Source organism: Fusarium solani, assembly GCF_023522795.1.
Source record: "Fusarium solani strain SB1 chromosome Unknown bctg00000008, whole genome shotgun sequence".
NCBI lineage: Eukaryota > Fungi > Ascomycota > Sordariomycetes > Hypocreales > Nectriaceae > Fusarium > Fusarium solani.
Genome location: NW_027072148.1, coordinates 1,243,831 through 1,266,410, shown reverse-complemented (window position 1 = coordinate 1,266,410; position 22,580 = coordinate 1,243,831). Strand labels below are relative to the sequence as shown.

Below are 22,580 nucleotides of genomic sequence, written 5' to 3'. Positions count from 1 at the left end.
CAGCTGGGACCAGCCACAGCCAACGACAGCTAGGGACCCCGCCTGGGCCGTTCCACACCAATTCAGTTCCCTGTTTTCCAGATCAAAAGTTGGCAGCAGCAGGCAAACAACGTGATGGCCAAGACGGAATTGAGGTGCCATGGGGTCGGTCGCGAATTAAGCCGCGTATTGATCCCCAGGCAATCATTTCCGAAGCGAAGATGAGCTCGCATGCACCGCCACGCGTCGTGGGAGCTGCTGGCCAATCACTGACGGCCTCGGACCTTTTTGGCCGTATGCTCTGGCGCTAAAGCCACAGCTGGTCAGCCACGTCAGGTCCCTTAATACCATGCCTGGCAGATATCACGACAAGGGTGGGCTGGGCGTAAGGGTACTTTGTTTTTTGCTGGGATTCGAGGCCAGCTTCTGACTCGCATTTTCCAAATTTCCATCTTTTTTCCTTCGCTTCGTGCCGTTATTCTACCGTGACTTTCGTCGAATTCGCTCTCAGGTCTCTCTTCGGTGAGACGCTGTCTGAAACTTTGACATCTCGCAGCCCCGAGTGGAGTTTTTTGGCCGATCGCGTGTAAGACGAGTATGGCAGACCAAGCTCATGACGATCCCGCCGGGGGCTCCGGTGAGGAGATCCAGCCTTATCGCATTCGTGTGAGTTTCGGACAAGCTTCACGACTGAGCAACACACCAGCTAATGAGTGAAATAGGTCTCGAGCAAGTATCTCGACATCACCCGTCAGAAGCTCGAGCTTACTCGGCTGCCTCATGAACCCCGCTCAAAGGACTGGTGGGAGCCGAAACCCCAGGTTGAAACATTGGTCGATTACTGGTGAGTTGAGCTCTCGTGATTGTGAGTCTATAAAAATCTTACATGATGACAGGCAGGAACAATATTCGTGGCCGGACCACGAAGAGGAGCTCAACGCGACGCTCCCTCAGTTCAGAACCAGCTTCCAGACATCTACTCCGCCGTCGCCTGTCCGGATTCATTTCATTCATGCCCGTTCGCCTCACGCGAATGCGGTTCCTCTTCTGTTGATACCCCCTTTTCCTCTGACCAACCTGTCTCTTGGACATCTCGTACGACCGCTGAGTGACCCTGAAGATGCTGGGTCAGCGCAACCCTTTCACCTGGTGATTCCAGCTTTGCCCGGCCTGGGTTTCAGCGACCCCCTCCCCGGCAACGCTCCTCCGATTTCTTCAACAGTGCAGATGTTGGATGCTCTGATGAAGAGACTGAACTATCCTCTCTACATCGCTAGCAACGCTGGTTCCGCCTCGGCTTCTCCCGCTGGGATCGACTGGAGACTAGCAAAGCATTTCTCGCATCACTATTCAAAGTCGTGTTTGGGCTTTCACTTCATCGCGCCCCCGCTAAGCGCTCCCAAGCTCAAGGACTCAGCCAGTGAATGGTTCAAGTGGACAGTCGCCCGTGCGTTGACTTCTGGTGTTCTTGGCTACTCCAAGGACGATATCGCGGCGACGGTGAAGCAGAAGGCATCACAGGCGGGAAAGGAGAAGTCTGTCAGGAATCTCGGTCAAGCAGGCCACAGCAACTTTGAACCCAACACGCCGGCATATGCTCTATGCGACTCGCCTACCGGCCTCCTGCTCTATGTACTCAAGGTCCTCCGAACGCTGGGTCCGAAGACGGAGCTCACGCACAAGGACATCATCACCCTCACACAGCTTATATGGCTACCTGGTCCTGAAGCTGCCTTGAGATTCTGGGCCCAGAGTGCATCCGATTTTGAGCCCGTGGAGACAAAGAAGCCGACGCTAAAGCCAAAGGTTGCGATCACAGTATTCACGGGTGATGAGGACCAAAATGAGCAACAAAGGACACTTCCACGACCCACAAGGACGGCATACGCCTGCCCCAGCTGGGCAAATCCTGAGTATCAGGTCGTACATATGAATCGGGCATCTGGCTCTGTTGGATTCTTGTCCTGGGACCGACCAGAGGTGATTGTGGATGGAGTCAGGGGTCTAGCGAATGCGATATTGGCCAAAGACAAGAGGATTCAAGCTTCGGAACAACCAGGAGCGACACTTCAAAACCAGCTTGAAGTCAACGGAGATCGGACAGCTCAAGCAGACCTCTCCGGGACTACTGTGCAGGACCCTAATGCCACCCCAGCTGGAGCATCTCCCAAGCCTGCAACAAAGAAACCGATTGAGGATGAGAACCAGCACCTCGTTCCTCCACCAGTTCCGGCACATGGAGGAAGCTCTCAGTAAGGATAGCTGTATGTATAGGAAATGGGATAGGGATAGGATATGGATGGTTTAGGACGGGAATGGAGGGCAAAGTAATTTGATACCACGTGTTTTTCCTTGATTTTGGCATTCATTCATTATGAATTATTTATAATAGCCAAAAAGCATCAACATAAAATATAGTTTCAGTCTCTTCTTATTGGAAGAATTGAAGTTGTAGCTGAAGGATCGTGGCTGGTTGCCGTGGTCTGTGCCAGCACATGAAGCGCTGACGGGACGCGCCCAACTGGAGCTCCGGTACGTACTTTGTCGCAACGGCCTCATCAGCTCCGACCCCTCGACTTCGAGCTTAGCAGCGTCTCAACCTCGACCCAAGACTGACTGTCTCCAATTCGCACACCTACGAGCGACTCTCTGATATACGCAGCATCATACGAAGCTGCCTCCACTCGTCTTAACGGCGACGATGCGCCTCGAGGCCGCTCATCTATCGTGACATCCCGCCATCTAGCCCACCTGGCCCCAACCCCAATACCATCATGTCGAACCGATACGACCGGTCGTACCGCGAGGGCAACGGCTACGGCAACTTTGGCCGCTCGGGCGACGACTACAGATCCGGATACCAAGATGGCTACGGAAGCGATCGCTATGGCACGCCGCCCAATCTCCAGCAGCCGCGAGCGCCCCCGACGCTTCGACAAATGCCCTCCCGATCGCGTGTGCCGCCAGAGACGAACGCCGAACGACAGATCACCGAGGTCTTGGACCACATTAAGAGGGAATGGCCTTCGATGTGTCAGGATGACTGCGTCCCCGTCCAGCTGGCGTTGCAGCTCCTTGACAGCAGCTCGGTTGGCCGCGCGCACGAGTACAGCCAGTTCCAGCAGTCACACAACTACCTGCAAGAGTCCCTAAAGGGCATCGTCCATGAGCATCACCAGGGCTTCAACAGTTCGATCGGTACATTCCACAAGATCCAGAGCAGCATCCAGCAGTCCCAGAAGCGGGTCCGCGCGCTCAAGGAGTCGCTGGCCAACTCCAAGAGGAGCCTCTGCGCCACGGATCCAGAGCTGAAGAAGCTGTCCAAGACTTCGCAGGAGTTTGACACGCTTGTGCAGACGCTCAACGAGCTGGATGACCTAAGAGCGGTGCCTGATCAGCTGGAGGCTAGAATATCTGAGAAGCGGTTCTTGACGGCTGTAGAAGTGCTCCAGAATGCGCTTCGAAAACTGAGGAAACCTGAGCTGGACGATATTGGTGCTCTTAGCGACTTGCGAAGCTATTTGGCCAACCAAGAGACAGCTCTGATGGATATTCTTGTGGAGGAACTGCATGAGCACCTCTATCTCAAGTCTCCATACTGCCAGGAGAGATGGCAGAACCTGGCCAAATCACAGGGCGCCTTTACTGAGGGTTACGTAGATGCGAAGCCCATCACGCCTTTTCATGCTATTCTTGATTCTATCGATGTTGATAAGACATTGACAGAGGATCCTATGAAGAATCCTGAGGCCGACACTTTTTACTACATCGGTCTGCTGGTGGAATCTTTGAACAAGCTTGGCCGATTACAGAACGCCGTGGAAACCCTTAAGCAGCGGCTACCAGTTGAACTGTTTGGAATCGTCAACGAGACCATCAACGAGGTAGACCAGCGACACCCAAGTTCACTGCGAGGAGGATCAACCAAGGGTGATGGACTGCACGTTTATGGCACCCGCGAGACACAGATGCGAGCAGACGTCATTTATGACCTTCTCTGGTCTCTGTACGGCAAGTTTGAGGCGATTGGAGAAGGTCATCGTGTCTTCCACGAATCTATCAAGGTCCTTATTCGACGAGAGGGTGCTGGTAACAACAGCGCTCTTCTCGGCAGCTTCAAGGAGTTGTGGAATCTTTACCAGAACGAAATCAGGTCTCTGCTGCACAACTACGTCACAACGGACGCAGATGTTTATCAGTTCGACTCGCCAAACCCAGGAAATGCACTCAACGGCAAAAAGGATATTCGTGAACATCTGTTCAAGTTCTCAGAGGCCAACACAAAGTCTATTGTAATGACGACCGAGTACGACGCTCTGGACGGCATCATCCAAGACGCTGTTCCTGGTCTGGGCTCACGAAAGGACAAGAAGCACCGAAACGCGTACGATGGAGGCAAAAAGGGAGGCGACGCCGGTTATGGAGCCAGTCACCAAACGACGGGCTCGTACAAGTCTCTGGTGGAACCTAGTGTTTTCAACATGAGTCTACTACTACCGCCCACGCTGGTGTTCTTACAGAGGCTGAAGAACATTGTGCCTCCTGGGTCGGATCTCGCAGCGAGCACGCTTACAACATTCTTGGATAACTTTTTGGTCAACGTCTTTCAGCCACAGTTGGACGAGACCCTGACCAAGCTGAGCGACACCGTGTTTGGAGAGGTGGACGCCTTCTCGCAAGACCCGGCCTGGAGCCAGGTGGCACGCCGGCCTGTGTTCCGAGGAACGACGGCCTTCTTTGAGGTTGTGACTGCGTTCTGTCGCATGCTGGGCACGATTCCACCCGACCAAGCACTCAGCTCACTGATTGTGACCCAAATGATGCGATACTACGACCGCTGCTTCAGCTGGTACAAGTCGCTTGTGGTTAAGGCTCAGGAGCAGTCTGGAGAGCTTGACAATGACAACCTGAGGGCTTCCGCGCGGTTTTCGTTAGAGCCAGGCGATATTCAGGAGACGATGAAGAGGCTGTGGACGGCAGATGAGATGGACTGGGAGCTGGCAGAAAAGGAGATTCATCAGTTGATGGAGCTCACAGATGAGGCGCCTCTAGAGTCGGGGGATATTATTCAGGACCGAGATTCAATCTCGTCGTTCTGTCTCTTGTACACCAGCATGAAATGGCTTGCAGTCAAGATTGCAGGCTTGCGGCAAATCACGATGCACGAGACGGACACGTCACGGCAGCAGAACCTTCCTCGACACTCGAGCCGCCGATGGACTCTAATGAATGACCCGAACAAGGCCACTGCCGAAGATGGTCCCGTGTCACTGCCGCTGACGCAGGAGACTGTGCAGTAAGTTGAGCAACCATGGACGTTGTCAAACATGAATACTAATCAAAGTTTAGAGCGTTTGACAGCATTGTCTCGTCCTTTGAGGAGCTGGCAGGGACAGCACTACTCACTCTTCACATGGAGATTCGGTGCCGCATAGTGCACTCGTTGTGCATCGCCCTGTCACCCCAGGTGGCACCGTACCTCCTAGATCAGGAAGTGAGTGAGCCTGATCCGCAGATCTTGAACCTCAACTCGGAGTTAGTGATCTTTGATGAGACGGTGGTCAAGTATCTTCGAGACAAGGAGATTGCCTTTATCAGGACAGGCCTAGGTCTTCTGATCAACTGCTACCTGGTGAGCAACGCCTGCAAGGCATCGCCGATGAACGCCAAGGGCTGCGGACGGATGCAACTCAACATCCTGGTGCTGCAGCAGAACCTCAAGAACGTGGAGGAGGGCGTGGACCTGGCACGGGCAGCAAACTACTTTTCGCTGTACGAGCAGGGGGCGGACGCGATTGTGGAAAAGGCAAAGGAGGACAAGGAGCAGCAGCGAGGCAACAGCGCGCAAGACCCGGACAACTTTTCGTACGACGAGCTCAAGGCGCTCGTTGAGCTCTGCTACAGCGAGGCGATGGCGAACCCAGAGCGAGGTATCGCGTCGGCGGCTCAGAGGCAGATGACGGATAAGCTGCTAGGGTTGAGCGAGCACATGTGGCAGACATAGTTTTATATGGAGAGTCGTGAGAAGTTGGTGATGGAGTTGACGGCTTGGGCGATTTTGATGGGTGATGTAAGTGGCGGGAGATGTAAATCAGCGTGTGCAATACATTCAGTTCAAGGTTGATCAAGAGCAAATGCCGATATGAACTGTGACTACAGGAGGCATTTTCAAGGTACATTCCAAGCAATCATTCAAGCAAGTGAGTTACAGTACAGGCACAAGGACAAGGACGCACTTATGCGTTGTCAAAATGGTTGTAACTATGCGTGCCGGCCACGCGACATGGATGCATGTCCCATTGATGAATGACGATGAATGGCAGACACAAATAAAATCAATCAATCATGCAGCAGCTCGTGGGTGCGGCCTTTTGTGAAACAGTCCAGACGAAACATGGAAGCCAAAGAAAGAGGGCCGCCACACGACGCTTGTTATGCACAACTGGGCGCCTACAGACAAACAGAAAGGTGCGAAAGCAAGCCTCGAATGCGGGGGAGCCTCACGTCAGCTTTTCAAGAGGCGGTTTTTTGCGAGATCAGATCGATGGAGCTAAGATAGTGTGCAGATGGTGTTAAATGCAGCATGTGTGTGATTCTCCATTGTAAGGAAACGAGGTGTCGTGATGGAGTCGAGATGTACCAGCAAGTGACAACGGGATGTGGCAAAGGAAACACGTCGTCTTTGCTAACAAATGCCAATGACGACTACAGTTGAGGGGAATAGGGGGTTGGTTTGCTCGCTGTCATTAATTATATCCGTGCAGAGAGAGAGAGAGAGGCTTTGGGAGGAGAGCACCAGGGAACAGGGGTTGTGGACGACGAATCGGTGAGTGAGATGTGTCAGCGGAGGAGGAAGGGTTTTTGACATAAACCAGTCAGAGCCATTGAGATGGATGTTTCCAGCAGAACCAAGCTTTTTCGTGGATCCCAGGGGGGCATTGGAGTTGAAAGATGGGGAGGGGATAGGGGGCATGAAGGGACCAGAAATAGGATAGGGAGTGGGGAATGGATGAGGATGACTTGGCGGTCTACAGCCATCTCAAACAGATCCGAGATGTCCATTTCATTTAAAAGGCTCTTGTTTGGAGAGGAGAGAGTCTGATGAATCTCTTATGTAGCATGTTTGGTCAAAAGAGATTGATCCATTCATGCTCCACCCACAGTTCAGCTCGCATTGTCATGCCGTCCATGGATGGTTTGTCGCAGAATTGGGGGGTGTGAGAGACCCCTAAAAAAGCCACGGGCGTTGTTTGCAGCGGCTGTGGACATGTTCCAATGGATGCTTTCATTTGCGCCTCTTTTTTTCTATTTGACTCGGCAACCGCAACAAAGGGCTTATTGAAGCAAAGAATTCAGGCTTGCCAGCCCCTGAGGCTTGCTGGTTCATGTGGAACCTACCCCCAAGCAAGCAAAGCAGAGCTTGTCTTGTTCCATACGACGCTGGCGTGTACCTTGCATGCCCCGTCCATGTGCTAGATGCAAGCCCGCTCCCGCGTTGGCCGTCTCAAACCCGGATTCAGGGAGGGTTTGTGGATTGGAGGGGGGCTAAGAATAAGGCCCAGCGCCAGAAGCCCGGCCCAGGGGATCTTGAGGAGGTTTTGTAACGGGCGCCAGGCAGAGTAATAGCTTAGAGTTTGGTTGTTTCGCGGGGGAGATAAAGAAGGATGGGCGTTGGAAGAAGCTTCTTGATAGATTCGGTATATCGTATTGTTATTATAGAGAGTCGACAGGATGCCCATCAGATCGCCCAGGCCCGTATCAATCATCCCAAAGCCAAATCAGAGGCTAGCCAGGGGTCCTCGACTCCTCATTTATCAATGCCACCTAATCAAGTCTTCTTTTTTAGTTCCATCCTTTCTATTTCGGAGCCTCTCCCGCCCGGGGGCATCCCATCCCCTTTCTCTTGCTGCAGCACCTCCTGCCAGGTCCTCCCATCTCCACTTTGGACAATCTGCCCAAGCAGCCACTCACTGTCCTTGACCGTCCCATCTGCTTTCGTCCACGTTCTCTTTGCTCTTTTTCTTCCCTTTCACACTTCCATTCAGGGGCTTCCAGCACTCGTATACCGCCTGTGACCCCCTAGCACTGCGCTGGCACTTGTAGCGGGCTTCCATCACTGCCAAAACCAAACCCCCAGTGCTAGCCCAGTTAGCGAGTGAGACATTCCGTCGTTACCTACCTTGGACAGTAAACAACAAAGCCAAAGCTCCTTCAGGAGGCCCAGCCCACCTCACCTCCAGTCACCTACATCTATCCACACACATCCACATCCATCCCATCCCACATACCCGCGTCCCGACCAACCGACCTCCCGCCATTCCCAGGGTCTCGTCTCGTCTCTTCTCTTGCACTCTAGCTTCTTCTTCCTTTTCTCTCCTCTTCATCCCCCCATCATATTTGCGCCTCACCATTTTTTCTCTCTGCAGCAGCAAAAGCAACTGGACCGTCCTCCATCGTCTGAGAGAGGCGCCGCAGTAGACCGACCCCACGCGTCCGAGCGGAACAGCCACCTTTCTCCCTCTCTAGAGCTCCATTCGCTCGTTCCCCTGGATTTCGGACTTTTTGGACTTTTCGGCGTCAATCCTCCAAAACCTACATCACCTTTTTCGCCAAACCCCGTCGCCGACTGCCTCTGCATCGCCTACTCCGTTGCCGAACCCTTCTCCCTCCAGCCCCGTGATCGCGACGGCGGCCACCGCGGCCATAACCACTTTTCCCCTATTCTACCCTTCGCGACCGCGGTTCCCCAGCAAAGGGCTCTTGTCCACCCTTTCCCGCCTCTCTTCCTGGCCCGGAGCCCCCTGCTGCCGCCATCATGGCCAACTCGTGAGTCTTGAACCCCTTGGATGCCTTCAATTCGCAGTCGCCTGGGTCGACCGTTGCTAACCACTCGATCAAACAGCATCGGTGCCACCATCCGCGGTTTCTGGCATACCATGACCAGCTATGACAGACGTACGCGCGCCCCTGATTATGCGTCTCATTACCGCGAGGCCCACAGACTAAACGACTCTAGATTCCACATTCGATTCCCCCTACCGAACCGGTCGCCATGTCCCCCTCCAGAATGGGAGGAATGGCATCATGACTGGCGTGGCCACCGCCTCCGATTCCCGAGCCGACATCACATCACCCTACTCCGACGATACCGGTCGAGCATCGCCCTTGCCGCCTGATGGCCGTTCGCCCTCGAATACCCCTTATTCTCCTGGCCTGCGCTCTCTCGGCGCGCGCAATGCCAGCCAAAGCGACGGCTTCGAGGTCCAGAGCCCAGGCGACGTTCAGATGCAGAACTTTTCTGACGGTCTCCCTCCCGCTCCCCCGGTTGCTCACTCCTGGAGGCGGATAGATGCTTGGGCTGATGAGAACTACCCTGAACTTTACGATCAGCTTTGTGAAGGCGCCACCAATAACGATTTGAATGATTTGGAGCACCAGCTCGACTGCTCACTCCCCCAGGACGTCCGAGACTCTCTCATGATTCACGATGGCCAGGAACGAGGAGGAAACCCAACAGGAATCATCTTTAGCCACATGCTGCTTGATTGCGAGGAAATTGTGCAGGAGTGGGATAACTGGAGAACTGTCAACCACCAATACTTGCTCGAGACATCAGTCGCTAAACCCGCCACTCCGTCAAAGGCTTTTGGTGGAAGCAATGAGGCGTCATCTTCGAGGCAAGGCGCTGCTGCTGGCAACAACCCTGGCGTGTGGCGACAAGACCTTATCTCTCGCCAGGACTCGGTTCCTCCCAACAGCGTCCAGAAGGCATATGCCCATGCCGGCTGGATTCCTTTGGTGCGTGATTGGGGCGGCAACAACCTGGCTGTGGACGTTGCGCCCGGTCCTGGTGGTCAGTGGGGTCAGGTTATCCTCTTTGGCCGCGATTACGACACCAAGTACGTGGTAGCCCGCTCATGGGCCGCCTTCCTGGCTGTTGTTGCAGACGATCTCAACAGCGGCAAGTGGTACGTGGACGAGGACACAAACGAGCTCAAGCTGCGAGAGTTTAAGGAGGCACGAGTTGAGCCCTCGTATTTCAGCATTCTGCGATGGAGGATGGACCAGAAGTATGGACGACGGGCCCCGTCGAAGCGAAGATCGATGGGACCCAAGCCAAACTCCCCGCTTGGCTCCCGCTCCTCTTCGCCTTACGCCAGCGGTGGAGAGAATGGCGAGGGTCGTGGCAGGTCTATGCAGCGCCTCAGCGGATCGTCTCCCCTGGCAAGTCCGATGCGACCTGGTTATGGAAAGGCAACTCCCTTGAGTAGAGTCACGGAGGAGACAGTAATTCCCGAGCTCGCCAGCGCAAACATCGAGCCCGAGAAGCTCGTCGAGGTCGAGACGCCAAGGCAAAGCGGCGAAGGCAAGGCCCCCAAAGTCAGTACCAATCTGCCCCGGGTAGAATCGGACCTCCTCAAGATTGAGGAAGAGCCATCGCCCAAGGTGAACGGCAAGAAGCCCGAGGTAGCGGAGGATTCGATGAAGACGATCGAGATCTAAACACCGAGCACCGGGCGGCATATTTTTGCAACAGAGAGAAAAGCACCGAGGACTGGCATACAGGGACGACGATTGCATGAGACTCTTTTTCATTTATTTTCAACTATTGCGACGGCTCCACGGAGAGGCTACTCTTGACATGGTACACACAAATTTGGCGTTAAGGGCGTCGTGCGAAACACGCAAGAATCCGTTGTTGGCCTCTTGGAGAGGCACCTATTCTTTTTCTTCTATCGCGCCAGCCGTGTCTCCTTTGACTCGGGCACAGCAGCACATGGAACAGCATACAGGCTTTCTACTATATCATGGAAGCCCTTTATTTAGTCTCGCAAGCAGGATGGCATGGGTGGGTGGTGGTCTGGAACAGCCAGGGCTATTGTGCTGAATTGATGATCCTGTTGTAGAGATAGGATTGACGTTAATCATTGTATGAATAAGAATCACGTTTCAGTTCAGTTGGTGTTTCTTGATTGTGATGCTTCATGTTACACAAAGTGAGGTGAGGTTGATGTTGGCTCATGACAGTGACAGGCATGGATGCACGATCCCTGGGAGGTTCGTGCAACTCTGAGACAGGCAACGAGCGGGTAATTAGAGTGATAGGTCAATAATCCGGGACTTGGTGAAGGCTCGAGGTCTGCTCTTTGTGGTGGGAGGACGATATCGTCGAGTTGATCGAGTCCCCAGTTTAGGGTAGTTTGGATCACACTTGACGTCTGTGATGATCTCGCTGGTTTATGTCAACCAAACACATAAGGCCTCATTATAATAGTATCCTTGATGTTCAGTTTTGGATTTTGCCAAACTGAAATCCATCTTTCGGTCAGTGTTTCGTTACGCGGCTCTTCGGGTTGATGTAGGAGCTCTGCATTAATTGTCCTACAACACCAACTTCTAATGCCCGACCAACATGGAATAACAGGGAAGAGGGAATAAGACAGTGGCGGTGTAAGAAACTTATTTATAAAGTCAAGACCTTCGATTCAACCATTCACCTCTTCTCGAAAGGGATACCGCAGTCTTCACCTTGGCCAAGTCATCTCGACTTCAGCATCGACATCACCAACAACTTCCACCTGTCAACCAATCAAACCGCGCCATGCAACATCTACCCCTTGCAGATCTCTACTCTAGCGCAAAACAGTCCGCCAAGCGAGTCCAAAATTGGAAAAGCGCCGGCGGCTAGCGCCCGTCCAACCGCAACGTGGAATTAGCCGCCGCCAACTTTTCTTGAACAAGACACAAGACGAACAACGACAACCCTTGTTATTGATATTGGGGTTTTCGTTGTTGTTGGCCCCCAAGGCTACCCAATGACTTGGAACCGGTAGATTTGTTCCGATCCCCTTCGTGACCTTGGTCTCATGCGGGGCCGTACCGTGCTTCTGGAACTCGGCTATGCACGATTTGTTGTTCCGGCATGTCTTTGCTTGCTGGGATGAGGTCTCGACTAAGACTGAGCCTCTAAGCAGCTTAAGAGAGGAGCAAATGGAATTGGCTAGGACAGCGCTTAGGGAAAGGAGTTTACGTCGTATCGGAAGCTGCCGAGCATTTGGGAATGGTCCAGCCAATCGTCATGATGGAGTCGAGACTAGCGATGCAGGCTGGGCGGAATCTCACTCGACGGTCTACCGCTTGCTTGCTTGCTTGCATTGACGGTGCTGTTTAATCGAGACGGCTGAATTCTCCACTGAGTGGCTGCTGTGACCATGGTATTAACACGTCCGTCTCGCCCCCCCGCGATTGTAGTCTGACACTCGTTCGTCTCTGTCTCTCTCTCCTGGGTGGCTGGCCACTCGTTTCCTTTGTATCCCCCTTTCCTTTGTAACAACTATAATTCGCAATGGCTAGCTGGGAGGCTGCAGCTCTCAAGCTGCAGAGCCACGTCGCTGTTACTTCCGACCCTAATTCCCTGGATAAGGATAAGTGTCTACCGCCGCTGCCACTCCAACAAAAGTCGACCGTCACCACCAAGATCGAAGCCGTCACCTCTGAAGAAGACTCGAACTCGACGAAAGGATGGAAACCGCTATCACTGTCGACGCCTATACTTCTTGCCGTCATCGCATTGACGCTACTCCTCGCCGCCGCCGTCGAGACGATAGCACAGCGAAGTGCTGCACAGGGGGGACTGGCTCTGTCGCCGACACTCGACGATTTACCGGGCTATGCCAAGTTCAGCTATCTATATGTCCCGACTATCATCGCCGTGTTGTATAGCATTATCTGGAGTTGGATTGATTTGGACGTCAAGCGAATGCAGCCATGGTTCGAATTGTCAAAACCCAAAGGAGCGACTGCGGAGAACTCGCTGTTTCTGGACTATCAGTATGACTTTGTTGCCCTTGTTCCATTCAAAGCAGCAAGGAGTAAACACTGGCCTGTCTTCTTTGCCGGGACGGCCATGGTCATTGTGTTTTGGGCGCTCACGCCTCTTCAGAGTGCCCTGCTTGGAACAGGTGTCGTTGCCAAGACGGAGGTTGTGGATATCGGAATACGATCTCAGTTTCTTCCTTTGTCCCAACAGGAAGCTCTCTTCAACCCACAAATTCTCAACATGGGCTACGCAGTTGGATGGCTGGGCCAGCCTTTTCCTCATTTCACGACATCGAAATATGCGCTGCTCCCCTATTACCTGAATGGGAGCGTCACGCCGGCTAAGGTCGAATCAAACTGGACTGCTGTGACAACTAAGCTCTCCACTGAGTTGGATTGTTGGCCAGCAAAGATTGAGAGGGATGGCCCTCGCTCAAAGGCGTCATTCAACTTCCTCAACGGCCAGGGATGCAACGCAACGGTGGCTTTTGGTGTAACATCTAACACATCAATGCGATACATTGGATACTGGGGCAGCCCCTATTCCGACTATGCCCTAGGTAGTCCGAAGTGTCCGCCGACGGAGAATTCGACTCACCAGTTCCTTGCGGTCTGGGCAAAAACAGTACCGGTTGACTGGGACCCTTCACCCTTCTTCAACATCACGGCATTTTTTTGCCAGCCTCAGTATTACAAACAGAAAGTCATGGCGACTGTCAAATCTTCCACATTCGAACCAAGAGTGGAGGCCCTGGGATCAAAGGAGGTCCTCTCGCCTGACGAGTTCAACTCTACAGCATTCGAATTTCTGCTGGCCAACGGTGTTGAGGAGAATATCGTCGTCAGAGATTTTCCCTTCAACAGGGTTATAGAGCAGCACCCCAGGCTGAACTTCTCTGGCTTGACCCATCCTGTTTCGAACATGATCGGATTCGCAATGGCAGGACGCAACCTCACGGTTGACGACTATTCATCGCTCGACACACTGCAAGGTTCACTTTCTGACGCTCACCAATACCTCTTTTCCGTCGCTGTCAGCAGCTTACTAGTCAACCAAACTCAAGGCTTCAACAGAACGGCGTCAGTCGACTATTTTCTCACTGGAGTAATTGTCAGCCGCCCTTTCGCCATTGCCGTCGAGTGTATCCTTGTGGTTGTTGCTCTGTTCACAACCTTCGTGTTGAAGTTTTGCCGAAAAGTTCCCAGCAACCTGCCGATGAATCCATCTTCGATTAGCAGACACATCGACATTTTCCGCAATAGCCCACAGCTGCTGAAGGTGTTCAAGTCAATGGATAGTGTCGACGAGAAAACCCTATCCGAGGAGTTTCGACAGGCCGAATTTCGATTACTCTACGACGCGCATGCGCAGCGCACTGAACTTGTCATGGGCAAAACCTCGATCAAATCCCTAGAGCTCGAAAAAGAGATAACAGCCCAGGAGGGCTACTATGAACCCGTCAAGCCACTTGTTCTAAGACGAGGGACCGGCTTATCGTTCACATTAGTCTTTATTGCTGCCATCATTGTACTCTCTTATTTCAAACAGCAAGAAAAGCGGCTGAATGGTTCGTATCCTTTTAAAATAATGTTTCTACTAAGCCGTGGCTAACTGGAACCAAGGGTTGCACCGCCCATCCGAGAACTTTGAAGTTCTTCAACTGCTTGAGAACTATATCCCAACCATCTTTGCCACCTTGATTGAGCCGTTGTGGGTTCTCCTTACCCGACTTCTCTGTGTGCTTCAACCTTTCAGAGATTTGTGGGCTGGAAAGGTCGGGACTTCGGAGTCAATTGACTCGACTTACACATCGATACCTCCCCAGCTTGTGCTCTGGAGAGCTCTCAAGTCTGGGCACTTCATACTTGCATTGCTATGCGCTATGGCGCTGCTGGCCAATCTCCTTGCTGTTGGTCTCGGTTCTTTATTCAACGAGGCTCCGACTACTGCCTTTTACCCACAGACAATGCGGCCAGCATATGCTGCAAGATTTGACAACTCTTCTGTTTACAGGCTTGGCGATTTTATCAGCGAGAACCTTGTTTCTACCTCGCAGTACCAGGACCACTTGTATATTGCCTTGGCAAACTTTACCTCTGGAACCACTCTGCCTCCGTGGGTATCACCGGATTACTATTTCCAACGGCACAAATTCAGTGATGCCAACGCAGGAGCTCCTGATGACACATACAACTTACAAACGCGCGGATTTGGCGTCAGCGCAAATTGCACTGCGATACCACCCTTTGAGGTCGAGGTTTACAAGACCCCTCGAAAAGAATACCCACCTGGACAACTGAAGGACGAGAGCTACTGCAGCAAGAAAGATTTCTTTGACAATGCCGCCTCGGAAATACGAGAGACAACATTCAACCGCTCTAGTGGAGTATCATCCGCCGAGTTCTGCAACACTCTGACCCCTTCTACTGGACCGGAGCCTTGCGACAAGACCTTGACTTTGGGCTGGGGCCGTACTGCTGCTGCGCAGAAGATTAATGGTACTGTGCGTGCTAGTATGCTCATGTGCTACCCGGTCTTTGAGACTGCCATGTTCAACGTTACCATCGATCCCTCTGGACATGTTCTCTCCTACAACAAATCGGCCAAGCTTGAGGGAAATTTGGACTACGAAGACTCACGATTACACACGGATATTATCTCACAACACTACAACCATCAATGGAACAAGGGGAGTGCGCAATGGCACAACGACACTGTGGCTCGAGACTGGCTTAACTACTTCGTGGTGATCTTGAATGGATCGAGGGCAGTCGTTGATCCAGCTGCACCAGTCCCAGACCCGGAAGAGCTGCGCCCAACTGTTGAGCAGATCTATCGTCGACTGTACCCCATCTTCTTGAGTCTGAATGAACATCTTTTCGAGCACGCTGACTCTGGGGCCGCGATAACAGCGACCCGCCGCACCAAGGAAACCAGAATCTTCATGGAGAACGCTTCTTTCATCATCGCCATGGTAGTTCTCGCGTCAAACACCTTGGTTGCAGTGATCTTCTACAGCCGCTCCGTGGCATTCGTCCTTCCAAGGATGCCGACGACATTGGGCTCAATCCTGGCATATGTAGCCCCTAGTCGGCTGGCCAGCCCATCGTTCAAGAACACTCCCGGCCAGGCAAGCCGCACGCTGAGTTTTGGAAGGTATATCGGAGTGGACGGGAGCGTCCATGTTGGTATTGAGAGTGACCCCCATGTGGTGCCTGTGGATCCATCCTCGTTCAAGGGTGGTCAAGGTTTCCTTGATCGAATGTTGAAAAAGATTGTGCCCAAGCGGGATCAAACCAGTGGAACAGGAGCTTGGATATAGGGGCAACTTTTAGAACAGTTTGATGAACCCCTTTTATGAATAGATAATGTTTTAGTTTGTGGAGATAAATATTGTCAAGGCTTTCTCTACTATCCTCTGCCTGAACTAAAGGTCTAGATGTCACGTAGGCACAGTTGACCTGAGTTATTGAGATAAAAGGAAAAAGTATGATATTGGAAGTCGGTCCTTGAATGTCTAAATATCTACAAGTAGCTTCTGAAAGCCAAATCCGTATCCTAAAAACGCCCTTATCCATCCCTATCTTCGTGTTGACCGTCCTGGTCTTGTTTCGAGTCTGCGCGATTATGCGCGGAAGCGCTGGACGCGGCGGAGAGTTCGCTTTCCCCTCTTGGCCGTGAGACCAATGTCAGCAGCCTGGCCAGGAGTGCAAGAAACACCACCAGAGAGCTGCTGAGTAGCAGTCCAGGCACCACTGGCGCAGCGTTGGAAAGATGAGCCGCCAATGCAGTTCCACTCGCCCTCGGTGGTGCAGGCAGTTCCTGCGGCGAAACCGCCGCTAGGAGAACCAGAACCAGAATCAGAGCCAGCACCATCGCCGGAGCCAGAACCGTTACCGGACTCAGAGCCATCACCGGATCCGGAGCCAGGGGCAGCGGGGGCAGCAGTAGTTGTAGGAGGAGCCTGGGTGGCAGCAGGCTCTTCTGCGGCGGGTTGGGACACAGCGGGCTGAGACACGGCAGGCTGGGACGCAGCAGGCTGAGAGACAGTGATGAAAACACCACCAGGAACGCTCTTCTCAGGAGCCTGGGTGGGCTGGGGCTGAGCCTCAGTAGGCTGGCCACCAGAGCCGCTGGTAGGAGCGGGAGAGTCGTTACCACCAGTAGGAGCAGGAGTGTTGTTGCCACCGGTAGGAGCGGAACCACCAGAGCCTGTCTTGCAGCCAGGGCCATCAGCCTGGCCCCAGGCCTCAGTAGCTCCGTTGAAGCGATCGACATCGCTGCCAGGGTTGGGGAACTGGAGGTCCTTGGAGCTGGGCACTTCACATTGGTTACCGATGTTGGCAACAAACATGTCAGGAAGGCTGCTGAGATGATCCTTGGAGCCACCAGAGCCGGTGACTTCCAAAGGAGCACAGTTCATGTACATCTCGCGGTTTCCGATCTTGTTGAACCAAGTCCAAGCAATGGTGTACTTGCCAGCGGCCAGCTCCTTGGGGATGGTGTATGAATACTTGTATGGATCCTCTGCATCGGCATTGTCACCCATGTTTCCCTCCTGACCCTTCGCAGGGCATCCGCCCTCGATGGACTTGATGACCTTCCAGACCGAGTTCTTGTCGGGGTTCTCGTCGGTGGTGATGGAGATCTGGCATGAACCGCCACCATGGACAGCTTGGCCAGTGAAGGAGAGTTGCTGGGTGCTGCCCTGTGCATAAACATTGCTGGCCCCCTGGAGGTCATAGGTGCCCTGGCGCTGTTTGCAAGGGAAGTCGGAGCCATCTGCAAGCAAAGGAGCGTTGTTCAGGTTCGACTTGCCGTAAGGGACGGGGTTGTTCATGAGCATGTGAGCACTGGCAAAGGTAGCCAGGCTGGCGAGAGTGAAAGTCTTCGCAAACATTTTGAAGGAAGGGGTGAGTCTAAACGTTCCAGACGATAGATTCGTTGTTGAGAGTCGTGAGATTGTCGTCAAGACAAAGTCGAGTATGGGTATAGGACAAGAAGTCGTAGCTCGACGTGTGGTATTGTTAACCAAAGGATAGTAATGCACCAGGCAATACGTGAAGAGGGAGAGTGGTTGAGAATGAAAGTCAAGGACTAGCCTTTGTGAAAGAGAAAAGGAAGGAATGGAAATGTCGTTGCGACAATCTCACTTGAAAGGACTGACTGAAGACTTTTGAAGTCGTTGGTGAGAAGAAAGGGAACTTGTGTGCGGTGACGGGGTCGTCTTATATGGACCAGAGTTCGCGAGAAGGACTGGACACCAGAGCTCCTAGGAGAGACGCAAGCGGGAGGACACTGCCGACGGATGCGGGCCTCTGCAACTCAGAAGCCGATCATAGTGGACTGCATCCCCCGTGCCGGCAGGAAGCGGCACGTTTCCTTCATCCACAGCCACTCAGTTGACTCAATGCGCTTGAACCGTTCTGTTTCGAAGCACGCCGGACGGGCTAGGGCGTCGTGGCCAAGAGGAAGATTTGCAGTGCCGTGCCCATGATAGGCTGGAGGCATCGTTTCAAGAACCATCCCGTCACCAAACAAAAGTGTGGGTGGACTGGGCCTATACGCACCCCAGAGCCTAGACGACGTTCGAGCCCCTGACTAGCGACTCAGGCGTTTACCAGGGATCGTTTCTTCTCAAAAAGGAAGAGGTTGCAGTAGGTGAGAAACGAGTGTCGAGCGTCGTCTCCCCTTGTCCAGCTGCAAGGCGCCTCTGCGCCGCATGCAGACGGGTTCCTGGCATTTCTGAGCCACACAAAGACATGATTCGTAGTGCTGCTTCATGCCGTCAGCTTAGCGTAGGCCGCCGATGAGTGGCGAGGAAGCTGAGTCCGTAGGTGCGGTGTAGCGATGACTGAGAGGCCATGTGGTTGGTGTGGACTGAAGTCCTCTCGGCACGCTCCAGTCGGGCGGCCGCCAATCAGGCCAGGTCGAACCGAGAGTCTGGGAGGACGTCCGCCACAGAATGGGGACGTTGGGGCCTCATGCGGCCACTGGGACAACCTAGTCTCCCTCGTCTCCAACGTCATGGGACAGCGTAATGGGGCTCTGGGCATTGGGCTCTAAGCCTCTCATCCCCGGCAGAATCCCCCTGCTTTGAGGCTTTCAGAGCACTGACTCCTGCGGCAGCTCGCAGAGGAGAATCTCAAAAGATCTCGACGTTCAGGGGCTGCTCGTTTGCCTCAGTGATCCGGGCTTGTAGACAAGTCAATGCATTGTTCGTGCTGTTCCTGAGGTGGCGGTCCGTCGTCCCCCGCCAGCCATTCCAAGAATACGACCCTGGTCAGCGGGGCCAGATGCCAATCAGGGGGTAAATGACAGGGATACAAGGCTGGACGGCAAGGGTCGGACCAGCCGATCGTATCGAAACGGATTAGCGGGTGACGAGCCACAACCAGTCGGCCATCACCACTCTGCCAAGCCTCAAACGTTTGTCGACTGTGAGACGGGACGACTGCCGAAAAGATGGATAGATGCTGCGCGGTGAGGACACTTGCTTGCGTTCGGGCACAGTCTGTGTCAACGGAGGTGCTCTAGCACCTGACGGCCTCCGGACTGACATCCTTGGTGAGACTTGGGACTATTGACGACTCAGCTCCGAACGAGTGAGCCATTATTGTTGCCATCGCAAGCCAAGCTTGAGGCCTGTGGCCCAATCCCCTGAGAGATCGCCGTCATATCAGGGGTTCAATAGATCTCGAGCCTGACAGCCTTCACGCGTGGCCCTAGAACAGTCTGAGACTGAAAATGTCTCCTGACACTCCTCCCCCTTTGGGCGGTTACTCCGCAGCGGTAAGGGGGTTTGCAAGTCGGAGAGTTTTTTCTTCGTTTTCCTGTCCTCCTAGACCTAGTGAAACAGGGCCAGTTTCATGGACGTCCCTTCTTCTTGGTGTCTCTGAGCTCTACAATTAGGCCAATCACGCGTGGGAGGTGTCATTCGGACGGGTTCGGTGATTTGCAGGAGCCAAGGTCTCAAAGGTCTAGGCTGCCGTTCTGCCGCAGGGAGGATCGTGATGTTTCGCGTTTTGGTGTTTTGGTGTTTTGACTGAGTTGGTGGTGGTGTTTTAGTGGGGTTGGTTGGCTGGATAGGTATGGCCATAGCCGCCCGGAGGCATCCGAGCTCCGTACTTTCCTGACGTGGCGGGCTGACAGAGGTGAGATAGACCGCCTGAAAATAGTCATCAATAGGTGATTTTTAGTGTCTGAATACCTGCAACCCGTTCTGCAGCCCTCCTCTGATATGCCCAGCCCCTCGTGTCTTGCCCTATGGCATCTGATGTAAGGAACGCAGGAGCCGTCTAGTCACTGGATGCCTCGGGCGCATCCTGATGTCCAATCGCAAAGACGACGTGACGCCAGATCCAGCTTGGCGATGCTGTCAGCAAACATTTCTTGCTTTGATGCATTCTGATCAAGACACCAATAGCTGGTCTGCTATAGTCGCCCGAAAGGCCTCGCGTTCAAGTTGCCACTTTCCTCGTGACCACGAGCATCTGCGGCTTCTTCAACACGACCAACACTACTTAACGTGGAGACGGACCAGGGTACAATCGGACGAAACTCGCCGATTTCCTCGCTACCTCGACGACCAGGACCAGGACTCCAGGGATCTTCGAGTCAAGATGATCCGCCAAAATGACGCCTTTCTCACCTGAGGGATCTTGGGATTCAACATGCCCAGAATTGTGACGGCCGCGGTTGAGATTCTGCATAAAAGAATAATCTCCATCATGACTCCACGCGCGGAGCCACCTTGAGGACCCCGGACGATGGTGATCGGGCTTGTTTGATCTTCACTTCAAACACTACTGACAGGGCTGGCAATAACAGCCACGCGTCGTGAAACTTTCTGTACCCGCCTGGGGGATCTCACCTGTAACCGTTTTGGTCACTTCGTACCACAGCGACGGTGAGTTAGCCATTTCGCATATAGATTGGGCAGCCTGGCTGAATCTTGATGGATTAGTCTACTGTTTGCAACTTTGTATTCTACACCAGACATTCCATGTTACCTTCGCTTTTGAAGGATTATCTGTGACGCTTCGTTCAGGAAGAGTTAATGCAACCTGGGACATGGACCATCATGCCATGATGAGTACGCCAAATGTTACGATTACGGCCTTGATGGCGCCGTGTAAGTTTGCTACTTTTCGGGACCGGCCGGTTGGGGATCATGCCCATTCTGTTGTAAGCTGTCATCTGCTGATGTTCAAATTTTGTTGACAACAACATGGAAAGCGAAAAACTTGTTATGAAGTTTGTTCCAGACTGCTGGGAGAGGTTAACCGCTCGGTAAAGGCTGGGACCAGTACCAATGTTCTAGCGGGGCGAGACCAACAAAGCTGCGTTGTCTGTTGGTTACTCATCGACTTTCTTCCTCCTTGATATTTCCGGGCGCTTGCGTTGTTGGTCGCAATGACTGTTTTGTCTATTCTCGTACTCGTAGGGCTGTCATAATTCTATCTCAGGTCCATCCCAGTGTGTCTACCAAACTGTCGGTACCGACGTCTCAGACCTCACCGTCAGCTCACAAAAATGCATTGTTTTCTGCAACCAGATGCCCGGCCGGGCGCTGACATTAGGCAGGCGCTTACAGAAACGTGACCCAATTAGTTATCGGGAATCTGATCGGCCGTGTCTGGTCCAGTGGTGTCAGCAAAGGCGACGCTGTGAATGAGAATGAGAGACTTGCCTGGATCGAACGCCCAGCCGCCTCGGGTCCAGAACTGCATCTTCTCCTTTCGGAACTCCTCAAAGTCCCATTCGACCTTCTCCAGGTGCGAGGGATTGTTAAAGACGTAGACCGATGTCTCCTTGCGCTCACCCTCGCTGGTCTTGTCTCCATCCTTCTTCACCAGCTTAACCTGGACGGCCGTCTTGGTGTACTCGGATCCCTCAAAGTTGTCGAGCTTCTGGACGTTGGCGTCTGTAAGTCCAGTAGCGTAGATACCGAGAACGGTGTGCCCCTTCTCCGCGATAACACCAGGATAGTCGGCGAACTGAACTCGGTGGCGGCAGTACCCCTCCAGGATGGCCGGAGTGAATGTGTGCAGGTCCTTGATGACCTTAGGGGGATTCTTGTCTCCGTAGCAGACACTGAAGAAGACCTCAGGGGCCATCTGCGGCTGTTAGTCACTCTCTCCTGCTTGTGGAACCCCATGTTCACAGCCCAAAGAGTTGAGGGTGCAACCTACCAGTGTGCCTAGGAACGAGGTTAGCATGGTACACACACCCTGTACTGACGAAAGGTTTCTTACCGTAGAAGAAGGCGGTGTTGTCTCCACTCATTTCGTCAGATGGTTGACAGATATTCAGTTGTGGGAGAGGTGAGGCTGTTATCAAGACTCAGATAGTATGGTTGGGCAGAGGTGATGGTGTTGCAGTGTGAGGATACTCTGATTCAGTTCTGGCGATGAGATGTTGAAGGAGGAGAGACGGAAAGTTGAAGATGCCTGTTGCAAGCTGCCCTTATATATGTTTTAGGGTGACGCCGAGTTATCTCCCAGGTGAAGTGGTGATTGCTCGTAGAAGGCTGCTTGGAGAGGATGCAATCATCCCCACTAACAGCACGTCGGCTCCCCTCCATAGTTGGTGGGGCAGTCGTACCTCATGGACAGTCACTTGCATGGAAACTTCCATTTATGTATTAGCTATATGGCAAAAATTGCTTAAAGAGGAATAAAGCCAAGGCTGTTACTTGTTCATCGTACAAAGAGCTCATGAAGTTTTTATGTTGGTACCTCGACAAACTTGACAAAGGCATGGCTGTTTCCCGGTCAGC

General features: G+C 53.1%; 6 protein-coding genes across 6 annotated transcripts; 4 read left to right on the top strand and 2 right to left on the bottom strand.

The window, feature by feature from the left end:
* Window positions 1-576: 576 nt before the first annotated feature.
* Window positions 577-2,235, top strand: MRS44_012462 (uncharacterized protein; the record flags this gene model as incomplete). The annotated part of the gene is made up of 3 exons (XM_046284049.2): window positions 577-645; window positions 702-823; window positions 876-2,235. 3 exons carry the CDS (start codon window positions 577-579, stop codon window positions 2,233-2,235), a joined length of 1,551 nt encoding a protein of 516 aa, XP_046133087.1.
* Window positions 2,236-2,753: 518 nt separating this feature from the next.
* MRS44_012461 (uncharacterized protein) lies at window positions 2,754-5,983 on the top strand (the record flags this gene model as incomplete). Its single annotated transcript, XM_046284050.2, has 2 exons — window positions 2,754-5,275; window positions 5,329-5,983. The coding sequence occupies 2 exons, from the start codon at window positions 2,754-2,756 to the stop codon at window positions 5,981-5,983; spliced, it is 3,177 nt and encodes a 1,058-aa protein (XP_046133088.1).
* Window positions 5,984-8,794: 2,811 nt separating this feature from the next.
* Window positions 8,795-10,482, top strand: MRS44_012460 (uncharacterized protein; the record flags this gene model as incomplete). The annotated part of the gene is made up of 3 exons (XM_046270930.2): window positions 8,795-8,805; window positions 8,882-8,934; window positions 8,996-10,482. 3 exons carry the CDS (start codon window positions 8,795-8,797, stop codon window positions 10,480-10,482), a joined length of 1,551 nt encoding a protein of 516 aa, XP_046133089.2.
* Window positions 10,483-12,325: 1,843 nt separating this feature from the next.
* Window positions 12,326-16,121, top strand: MRS44_012459 (uncharacterized protein; the record flags this gene model as incomplete). Its single annotated transcript, XM_065618802.1, has 2 exons — window positions 12,326-14,366; window positions 14,422-16,121. 2 exons carry the CDS (start codon window positions 12,326-12,328, stop codon window positions 16,119-16,121), a joined length of 3,741 nt encoding a protein of 1,246 aa, XP_065474874.1.
* Window positions 16,122-16,424: 303 nt separating this feature from the next.
* MRS44_012458 (uncharacterized protein) lies at window positions 16,425-17,699 on the bottom strand (the record flags this gene model as incomplete). Its single annotated transcript, XM_046269480.2, has 1 exon — window positions 16,425-17,699. The coding sequence occupies one exon, from the start codon at window positions 17,697-17,699 to the stop codon at window positions 16,425-16,427; it is 1,275 nt and encodes a 424-aa protein (XP_046133091.2).
* Window positions 17,700-21,408: 3,709 nt separating this feature from the next.
* On the bottom strand, window positions 21,409-22,087 carry MRS44_012457 (uncharacterized protein; the record flags this gene model as incomplete). The annotated part of the gene is made up of 3 exons (XM_046284051.2): window positions 21,409-21,918; window positions 21,994-22,001; window positions 22,057-22,087. The coding sequence occupies 3 exons, from the start codon at window positions 22,085-22,087 to the stop codon at window positions 21,409-21,411; spliced, it is 549 nt and encodes a 182-aa protein (XP_046133092.1).
* Between the last annotated feature and the right edge of the window lie 493 nt (window positions 22,088-22,580).